This window comes from Leuciscus leuciscus (genome assembly GCF_965113295.1).
Source record: "Leuciscus leuciscus genome assembly, chromosome: 25".
Taxonomy (NCBI): Eukaryota; Metazoa; Chordata; class Actinopteri; order Cypriniformes; family Leuciscidae; genus Leuciscus; species Leuciscus leuciscus.
The window spans coordinates 28,191,298-28,202,380 of record NC_138724.1 but is presented as its reverse complement, the minus strand read 5'-3'; the positions used below and the strand labels follow the sequence as shown (position 1 = coordinate 28,202,380).

The 11,083-nt window shown below is 35.9% G+C and overlaps 1 protein-coding gene across 2 annotated transcripts in view; it reads right to left on the bottom strand.

Moving 5' to 3' along the window:
* Positions 1–6,988: 6,988 nt before the first annotated feature.
* LOC309491200 (DENN domain-containing protein 2A) overlaps positions 6,989–11,083 on the bottom strand; it is a 44,381-nt gene continuing 40,286 nt past the window's right edge. For both annotated transcript variants that reach the window (XM_082160650.1, XM_082160649.1), the window contains 5 exons: positions 10,796–10,837; positions 10,597–10,702; positions 8,996–9,271; positions 8,810–8,896; positions 6,989–7,676 (listed from right to left, as the gene is read on the bottom strand). In XM_082160650.1, coding sequence (XP_082016776.1) covers positions 7,645–7,676; positions 8,810–8,896; positions 8,996–9,271; positions 10,597–10,702; positions 10,796–10,837 — 543 coding nt within the window. In that variant the 3' untranslated portion in view covers positions 6,989–7,644. The remainder of the gene's footprint in view (positions 7,677–8,809; positions 8,897–8,995; positions 9,272–10,596; positions 10,703–10,795; positions 10,838–11,083) is intronic.

Sequence of the window (11,083 nt, the reverse complement as noted above, 5' to 3'; positions counted from 1 at the left end):
GCTTAAAAGAAAAAAATTTTCATTAGCTGTGATTTTTTTCTCCTCCTGAAAACGCAATAATTAAATTGTAGCAAAAATGAATACAAAGCAATTTTGCACACAAAGTTTTGTGTAAATGCGCAAAAGCACTGGCGCGATAATTCCTGAATTCGTCAAACTTTATCGGGACGCTGAACGCCAGAAATTCATTAAGGGACTTTTGTGAGACTTGGTATAAAAATTCACTATTTTCCCAATAAACCTTAATGAAGATGACAAACGGGAAGTCAGGAATTATCTTTCTACTGCTTTTGTGTATTTACATGAAACTTCGTATGTAAGACCACGAGAATATCAAGCAATTGTTGTGACAGCAAAATAGTGAAAATGGTGTTGAACATCAAACATTCAGTAAATGACTTTTGCAAGACTTGGTCTGAAGATTTAAGATCGGCCAAACTCTTATGGGAGTAGCAGCATAAAAAAGGGTGTGAGAATCCCTTAAAAATGGCGGAAAACCTTACATATTGTGCCTTTAAGGTAATCTCGGAAGATTCAATGAAAAAAACCCCACAATTTGCTATTACGTCATCCAGATTGGCCATTGCTATTGCAGATGTTGCTATATTACACGCCAGGGTTCCAGTCTGGTATCATTACGGCGTGAATGAGGCGACCCCCAGTCATCAGCATTCATCAGAAAGATCCCCAGACTCCATAATCCTACTTGGAAAAAGCGTTTTGGTTCCGAAATCACATTAGTCGGGGACACAGAGTGACACCACGTCTGCAGCCTCGAAACTGCAATGAGAATCGGCCTGCAGCCAGACAGCGCTATTTTAAGAGATCTGATCAGGGGTCCCTCAAAACAAATGCACACACTTTGCTTTTTGTCATTTCTACTTCATGAGTTTACCAGCATGTGATATGAAGAGAGATCCGTGTAAACCAGGGGTGCAGAGTTTAGTTTAGTGGATCAGGTGTTTAATTAGGAAACTCTGCTGGACTGTGGCTCTCTATGAACTGAGTTTGCACCTAAATGATTAGTTACACGCAAGTTGAGTTTTTTTCAAACATTTCGGTGCAATTCTGGGAATTATTGTGTTTGTGAGTGTGTGAGCTGCTGAGCAAAGCTTTACTCTGAGCTTGACTTCCTGTACAAAACTCACTCGCACTTACAGATCGGAGCAACAACCCTTGAAGTTCTGAACAATAGTAATGCTGGATGCAGAACTGACTTCAACAACAAAATATAGCACCATTTCAAACATTTATACACTTTCTACGACTACACACACAAACAAAAATATATTTTTTTTTTATATTTGCAGTTTCATTTTTAATTTTAGTTTAAGTTTTAGTAATTGTATGTCCTTTGTCATTTTTTTTTTTTTTTTAAATATAATATTTTAGTACTTACACTTTGATTTATTTCAGTTAGTTGCTAAAGTAAAGCAACATTTCATTTATGTTTGAGAGTTTTCATGTAATATCTATATTTTATTTCAGCTTTATTTCAATTACAAGTTGTTTTTGTTTTAGTCAAAACTATCAAGCTGGTGCCTTCAGAATATCTAAAAATCTTTTATAATTTTGCTGTTGTCGCCATTTCATACGCTGTGCATTAAAGTGATTTTTTACCATGGTTATAATGGTTTAAAGCCACTTTGTATTGTGCATGACTCAGAAAACCCCTTAACCATAGCAAAATCACACAAAAAAATGATAGATTATTGCTTTAGTTTAAAATGAGTTTACATGTTTTTATACACACACACACACAAAAGTAAATGGTGTTGGGAAGAATTTAAGTGATAGTCCAAAATTTTGAAAATCTGAAATCATTTAGGCTACTCATCCTCATGTTGTTCCAAAACCAGAATGATTGTTTTTATTTTTTTTATTTTTTTTTTTATTCATACAAATTTTTCTTTTAATGAAAAAAAATTTTTTTTTTGCTTCCAAATGTTCTTCACAATATCTTCTTTTGTGTTACACAGAAGAAAAGAAAGTCATACAGTTTTGGAATGACAAACAAAAGTTGAGTAAAAGACATAAAACCTTTCCCGTTTAAACACACACACACACACAGATTCACGTGTGTGTAACAAACATACAGAACAAACACACACCGGCACGACTCAAAGAGCATAAAACAAACATAAACACACAACAAAATCCACTTTAATCAGGGCTGGAATGTGAAGCTGTGAGTCGCTGTGAACCTATACACACACAAACACACACACACACACACACACACACACACACACACACACACACACACACACACACACACACACACACAGGATATTAGCTGTGGGCCGTACATTAATTTAAAGCTCATATTGTTTGACCAATAACAGTGTAGCCGGAGGAGCCGGTCGGCTCTGATCAAGAGTTCCTGACACACCGCGAGTGTTTCATTAAGAGTGTCTCTTATAACCGCGTGTTAATGTGATAATAGCACTAAAACAACACAACTGCCTTACAGGTTAAACGTGGCTAACACTGCAGCAACGCAAATACAACATTATTTTAATGGTGCAAATGTTACAGAATTATGGCACTAAACAAACTGCTATCACGGTTTTTCAGACATGTACTGTGACCATGGTATCCTTTGAAGTACCATTAAAGTTAAAATATCAAATACTATTGATTTATCACCACAACACTTTTATGTGATGACATTAATATTGTAATCCTATGTTTTATGGACATTTACCATAGCAATACCATGTGTTGGGGATATATATACCATGGTAATCTGATGTGATTACACACACACACACACACACACACACACACACACGCATAATACACATTTAATAATACACAAATTATAAAACGTGTGTATTATGTTCTAATCTATATGAACTGTTAAAATTTAGGATTAAGCTGCTGTGTGTGTGTGTGTGTGTGTGTGTGTGTGTGTGTGTGTGTGTGTGTGTGTGTGTGTGTGTGTGTGTGTGTGTGTGTGTGTGTGTGTGTGTGTGTGTGTGTGTGTGTGTGTGTGTGTGTGTGTGTGTGTGTTTATGTTTATGTCAGACAATTCCTGATCCTAACAGCACAATACACACACTGACTCATGCAGATATTCACACACACTTCCATAAACACACACATTTGTATGGACAGCCTGCTGTGTGCATTTGTTTTAAAGTAAGACTACAGAACGAATCTAGAACGCAAATATTGATCACGGGACGCATTAAACCAATTAAACTGCATATGTTAGCTATTCCATAATCATGGTAAAAACAAAATGGAAAAGGGTGACAGCGGCCCCTGAACTCTCCAGAAGAGACACAGACGAGGCCACATGTAAACGCATCTGTATGAGCTCTAATGAGGCCTGATGCTGCATTTAATAATGCTTCCCTGTGTTTTCATGATGCTTTTTATTAAAATAACACAATAATTCCTCCAGTGCCGCGAGCAGGTGGGCACCGGCCTCATTCCACCTGTTGTGCCGGGATAATATTATGTCCCCCGGGCACTGACTCCTCACCCCAACACTCGAAATATTTACCCATGAGGCCAGCTGGCAGAGCGGCCGCTGCGGTCATGTGCTCTTTAAGATCCCGCTGACCCAAACAATCACAGTCATTCTGATTCCTTGAGATTGTCTTAGGATCATTCATTTGTCTACCAACAATAACAAAACAAATACAAAAAAACCCAAACAGGGATCGACGAAAACATACAAATATGCACAAAGCATTCTCATGATCTTAGAACTGAGCTTGAACATTAATGCTGTTGACAAATGCAAATTATGTGAAGGAAACATTTTAGTGAAGGAAATACTTGTGGCCTCCTTAAAAAGAAAGAAAGAAAGAAAGAAAGAAAGAAAGAAAGAAAGAAAGAAAGAAAGAAAGAAAGAAAGAAAGAAAGAAAGAAAGAAAGAAAGAAAGAAAGAAAGAAAGAAAGAAAGAAAGAAAGAAAGAAAGAAAGAAAGAAAGAAAGATGTTTTGATTACAACATTATTCCCAGAGTTTATCACTTTTCTATTATTTTACCAGAATACAGCCCAAACCTTTGTCAGACAGACAGACAGACAGACAGACAGACAGACAGATAGATAGATAGATAGATAAAACGAAAGATCGACAGACAGATAGACAGAGAGACAGACAGATAGACAGAGAGACAGACAGACAGATAGATGATAGATAGATAGATAGATAGATAGATAGATAGATAGACAGACAGACAGAACGAAAGACTGACAGACAGACAGACAGATGGATAGATAGAACAACAGACAGATAGAACGAAAGACAGACAGACAGACAGACAGACAGACAGACAGACAGACAGATAGACAGACAGACATACAGATAGATATAGATAGATAGATAGATAGATAGATAGAACAATAGACAGATAGAACGAAAGACAGACAGACAGACAGACAGACAGACAGATAGATAGATAGATAGATAGATAGATAGATAGACAGACAGACAGACAGAACGAAAGACTGACAGACAGACAGACAGATGGATAGATAGAACAACAGACAGATAGAACGAAAGACAGACAGACAGACAGAAAGACAGACAGACAGACAGACAGACAGATAGACAGACAGACATACAGATAGATATAGATAGATAGATAGATAGATAGATAGATAGATAGATAGATAGATAGATAGAACAATAGACAGATAGAACGAAAGACAGACAGACAGACAGACAGACAGACATATAGATAGATAGATAGATAGATAGATAGATAGATAGATAGATAGATAGATAGATAGATAGATAGATAGATAGATAGATAGATAGATAGATATTTTAGTGGAATAGGCTTATTAGCCTACTTGCAGAAAATAGCCTTAATGAATAAACAATGGATTACAATTATTTAAAAATACAATATTTTATAAAATATTACTATTTGATTGCTATTTTTAGCTTAAAACAAAACAATAATAATAACCTTTACACAGTTATTAAACAGGCAAGTTCAATGGATCAATATAAATTTTTTTTAAATATGATATACTTTTCCCACACTTATTAAACTGGTTCAAGTGACGGAAAAACACCTGCAGACATTTGTTAGTATTCAAAGAACCAATTTTACGTTTCAGTTTCTAATCGCGATAATAACTAACGAACTGATATTCCCGCCACACGCGCTCCTGCTGAACACCCGCGCGCCTATGACGCGATTAAAGTTCCTCAGAAAGTTTCCGGCCGTTACATAGGAAGTCGCTCCAGTGAAGCAGAAAAAAGAACGCGGGAATTCGGTAAAAATTCCAACAATTCCAAACATTCCATTGTTACATCACATTTCGTCATCATGTGTCAGAATAACCACTTCAATGAGGTCGTTTCCCGGCTGTTCTGAAATATGGTTAGCCTATGTGAGGTGAAGATCTGTACAGCTGTACTTTACACAAGATTGTTCATTTAAAATGATTACACAAACAAATGTCACTCTGAATTATGTAAATAAATAAGACTCTTACCTGTCTGCGGCAACAGTAGGGTAAATGAGGTGTTTTGGGGGTAAAATCTGCCTGAGTGACTGGAAGCGCGCGAGGAAGGCTGGAATTTCAGGAATTGGCTTCAGTATAACGTGAGGAGCGGACAGGAGAGAGAGAGAGAGAGAGGGGAGAGAGGGAGGAGGTGTGAGGGGAGGTCCCGGGTTTGGAAAGGAAAAAGGAGCAGTCATGGTGTGGAGAGAAAAGGAAATAAGCCTGGATCCAGAGGGATTCATATTGTTCTGGTCAGTATGAGAGACTGCACTGTCCTAAAAGTCATAGAAAAGTGCCTTTGAAAAAACCTCACTTTCTTTATGTCAAGTAGCCTATTAAAGATAGTTTTAACCAAAAACAATATATATCTTTTTTTTTTTTTTACATTAATAAGAAATGTTTCTTGAGCAGAAAATCAGCGTATCAGAATGATTTCTGAAGGATCATGTGACACTGAAGACTAGAGTTATGATGCTGAAAATTCAGCTTTGATCACAGGAATAAATTACAGTTTAAAATACATTTAGACAGAAAATAATATTTCACAATAATACTGTTTTTACCATATTTTTTGATCCAATAAATGCAGCCATGGTGAGCAGAAGAGATTTGTTTGAAAAATAGATTTCTTTTGAACAGTTGTGTTTGTGTGTTTACAAATATATATATATATGTGTGTGTGTAACAAATATCACATTCAAACAAATAACATATATATATATATAGTATTTTTTTTACGTTATTAGTGTGCAATCTTTACTTGTGTTTCTTCATCAGTGTATATGGGGGAAGTAATGATAAAAAATAATGGGGATAATACTACTTATAATAACTGTTAATGTGTTTTGTTATTATAAAGTACGATCCCTAATGTCACTTACAAAAAGTACCAGAAAATACCATGGTACTATTATGGTTTACCTTGGAGTAGCATGTAAATACCGTGGTACATGCTCTTTAGTAATGCTCTTTAGTGTCTACTAACACTGCCAGCTTTTTAATTTTTTAAGGGTAAAACCCTCATTTGGAGAATTGCTCAAAAGTATTGTACAGTAGCATGGTGCTTTCAAATGAGCGTTCCTTGCCATATTCATATAGCAATTTATTTACATGCTACTCCATTATACAAAAAAATAACCATGGAAATAGAGTTTATTTGGGGGCGTTGGGCAGTATCCATACTTTTCCTGGTGTAAAGGCAATGTTAACAGCTTGACTGGTCTGTTTTTAAAAAAAGTTTTCAATGAAACATATCAGAGACGTTGTTGTGTGTCCAACAGGTTCAGGAGCCCTCCACAGGACGCCAACAAAACTGCACCCCGAAACACACTCGCTGTGTCCACAACCTAAAGATCCACAGGTTAGAAGACGATCCGATCCATCCTGCGCTCTAAGATGCCTGGAAACATCCAGTAAACATGAAGTAAATGAGATGGTGACGCCACATCCAAAGACTCCAGACCCACAGGAAAGCAGGTGACCTGGTTAAAAAACAATTCTGACGCCAGATCAAATCCTAGTGAAAACTGTTTATTAAGCACACTTTAAAAAAAGCAACTCTAGTGGTGATCCTGAAACGCACTTAAGACCATCTCCCAAACTCCAGCTTTGTTCTGGTTTTGGTCGAGAACCTTTTCCGTAATAGTTCTAGAACAGTTCCGATCCCGCAGTTCCAAGATTCTAGATTTTCCCCTTTTCTAACACGGAACAAATCTTCATTCAGTCACAGTTCTCGGCGGTCTCGAGTCTGTAACGACGTACTACGATAAATAGACTAACAACATCATTTTGAATTTTATTTAATTTTTAAGGGAAACATATAAAGTTTTACAGAGGAAGTCGTAAAAAGGTCTTATTATTTCTAGAAAGAATATAAATTAATTTATAGCCTCCTGTTTCAGAAGAAGTTGTACACTATCTCTTAAAAAATGTAGAAAACGAGAGAAAGAACTGTACATATATAATCACCACTTCTGTAATAATAAAGTTCTTTAAGGTCCTTGTGGTTTGGTGAACTAGAATGCACTGGGTTTGTTTCTGTTCAGTGTTTCGGCCCATGTTTTCCTTGGCTTTGGTCCTGCCGGGTCTCCGTAGCCCGTCCTGCTGGTCAGTTTTGGGTCAGACGATCTAACATAATCATGCAGGACGGCTAGTGAAGGCATTTCTCACTTTTTGGACAGGAATTTAATCTTGTGTCCTAAGAGAAAGAGAGAAAGAGGAAAGAGAAAGGGTCAAAATCCCAGCCAAACACAACCAGAAATCATTATTCACATCACAAATACGGGCCCATCAGATTAAGGCTGTGTTCAGAATGGAAAACCTGCTTATTGCACACTGAGAGCTGCATACTGTTTCCTTTTATAATGGTTCAACTGGTTACACAATGACTGTGTAAAATAAAATGATTTTGTATTTTTAGTCCCATTTTGTCTATTTGAGATCATGGTTAATATTGCTTACAGTTTTTTTTTCCCAAGTCAAATTCAGCAGGTTGCATTGTGGGATACAGTATGCGTGCTCTATGCAAAATATAATATCCATAAAATAAAATATACAAGTATTAAAATATAAACAATTATTTTATTATATTATTAATATAAAATTAAATATCATATAACATTATTAAATATGAATATAAAATAATACTTTCTATATACAGTGTCATAGAATAAATATATTTGTATTAATTTTTATTTTTATTTTGCATAGAACACTGTGGAATTCTATAATGCACTAAATATAATATCTAGTAAAAAAAAAAGATTTGAGCAACAAAAAAAATAGATTTTCACATTCAGGATTTAGTTTTGTAAAAATAAATGATATAAAAAATATAAATGTCTTTTAATACCATGTATTCCAACAAAACTATGTGTATATATAATTATATATAAACTGTTTAAATAGCACTGAAATGAACATCAAAGTTGTATATGTAATTTAATATAATTTTATGGTATTAAATTACATATACAACTTTTATGTTCATTTCAGTGCTATTTAAACAGTTTATACATATATACATAATTTTGTTGGAATACATGGTATTAAAACACATTTATATTTTTTATATCATTTATTTTAACAAAACGATATCCTGAATGTGGAAATAATTTTTTTTTGTTGCTAAAATCTTTTTTTTTTTTTTTTTTTTTTTTTGTACTTTAAAAAAAAGAAACAGGTCCATCCAGTTACTCTATTCATCAGGTTATTCCATGTAAGATCTGAATATTTTGCTCTTTATATATAATGCAGGAACACTATGTCCCTCCAAACATGCCCTTCTTTGATTTGACAAGTTTTTGGTTAGATTTGAAAGCGAGACGTTACCTAAACCTTTGAGGAACTTGTTGACGCCTCTGTTCTCACTGCCTGGCAGAGAATCAAGGTAATCCTGAGCTCTCATCTCAAACAAACCTGTTTAAAACAGAATATGGCGACTTTACTTTAGAGACAAAACCGTTTATAATTTATCGTGTAAAAATTGCATTCTCCCAAGATTTATAGCGTTCAAACCTTTCAGGCCCTGCCTCCGTAACTCTCTTTCCTGCACGAACCCCGCAAACATCTGCGTCTCCATGAAGACCTCCAGGAATCTCCGCAGGCTCTTGGAGGACACGGCCTTACGGAAAGCCTCACGCTGGAAGGACGAAGGAGTTGGAGAGGAGGAGGACGAGGCGGAGGATTCTTCATCTCGGTCGCTGCCACCCATAAAGAGCGAGTAATGACCCACAATCTCCACGAAGAACCGCACAAACGCCTCAGACACGACGCTGCTCAGAGAACTGGGCTCTACCGACCGAGAGGAATCAGGAAAATCAGTCGGGGTGGACGGCTAGATTATCCAAGAACTGACTAATCCGTTAAAATGAATACTGAAAAATGATGGCACTTGGTCCAATCTAAATGATCTTTCTAAACCCTGAATATAACAGATCTACGGAAGCTTGTTTCTGCCACGGAATAAACAATAAAAAAGGCAATTGTGACTTTTTATCACACAAATCTGACTTTTTCTCAGAAGTGCGAAGAAAAGTCTGGATTGCGAGATATAAACTCAGAATTGCGAGTTATAAACTCAGAATTGTGGGAAAAAGTCAGAATTGCGAGATATAAACTCAGAATTGCGAGATATAAACTCAGAATTGCGAGATATAAACTCAGAATTGCAAGTTATAAAGTCAGAATTGTGGGAAAAAGTCAGAATTGCGAGATATAAACTCAGAATTGCAAGATATAAACTCAGAATTGTGAGGAAAAAGTCAGAATTGCGAGATATAAACTCAGAATTGCGAGATATAAACTCAGAATTGCAAGTTATAAACTTAGAATTGTGGGAAAAAGTCAGAATTGCGAGATATAAACTCAGAATTGTGAGGAAAAAGTCAGAATTGCGAGAAAAAAAAACAGAATTGCGAGAAAAAAATTTAATTGCAAGAAAAAAAGTCTGAAAAAAGTTCCAAGATATAAACTTAGAACTGTGAAAAGCCAAAATTGCACAAAAAAAATCTGAACTGAAAAATTGTTAAAAACAGACGTGTGAGAAAAAAGTCTAAAGTGTGAGATATTAATGCAAAATTGTGAAATATAACTCAAAATTGCAAGAAAAAAGTCAGAATTGCGAGATATAGTCAGAAATGTGAGAAAAGTCAGAATTGCAAGGAAAAAATTCTGAATTGCAAGATGTAAATTCAGAAATGCGAGATATAAATTCAGAAATGTGAGGGGAAAAAAGTCAGAATTACAAGAAAAAAAGTCCGAATTGGGCGTTACAAAAAAAATTCGGAATTTCGAGAATGTTTTTTTAATTGCGAGATGTAAACTCAAAATTATAAGAAAAAGATCTGAATTCTGAGTTATAAACTCAGAATTGAGAAAAAAAAAAGTCTGAATTGTGAGATATAAAGTCGGAATTACCAGAAAAAAAGTCTGAGTTGTGAGATGTAAACTCATAATTGCAAGTTAACATCTTGAAAAGCAAGAAAAAAGTCTGAATATTTAGATATAATCAGAATTGCGAGAGAAAAGTCCGATTTGTGAGATAAAGTCTCAATGACCTTTTTAATGTTTTTAATGTGGCAGAAACAAACTTCCATACGGACCGGACATTAACTCACCGCTTGGATGATCTGCCACGTCACAGGCCAGCTCTTTCCTCCGTTCTAGAACGTGTTCTAGAGCAGCCTGGAGTTTATGAGGAAGAATTGAATCCTCATCGTCCATCTGAGACAGGAAGCACGAACATAGATTTGATTGTTTGATAATTGAAACACATAACCAGCCCAAATAAAAGACCCATTCAGTAGAGTACCGTACCTGTCGCAGGAAACGACTGTTGCCAAGGTCGACCACCAGGACCTGAAAGAGAGCAGAGGAGAGAGTGATGTCATTTTTTCCCCATCACAGCTATTGTGAAGAGGTCAGAGGTCAAGGGCCACCTGAACAGGAAGTGCTCAGAGGGAAATATTAGAAATGTGTCCGGCCTCTGATCTTCTCTCTAAAAGAGCGCAATCCTGTTCTTTTGTTTAATCGCAATGTATATATAGAATATTCACACTACATCCTAGACTTTATTGGCCACATTTCCTTCCCACATTAGTCATA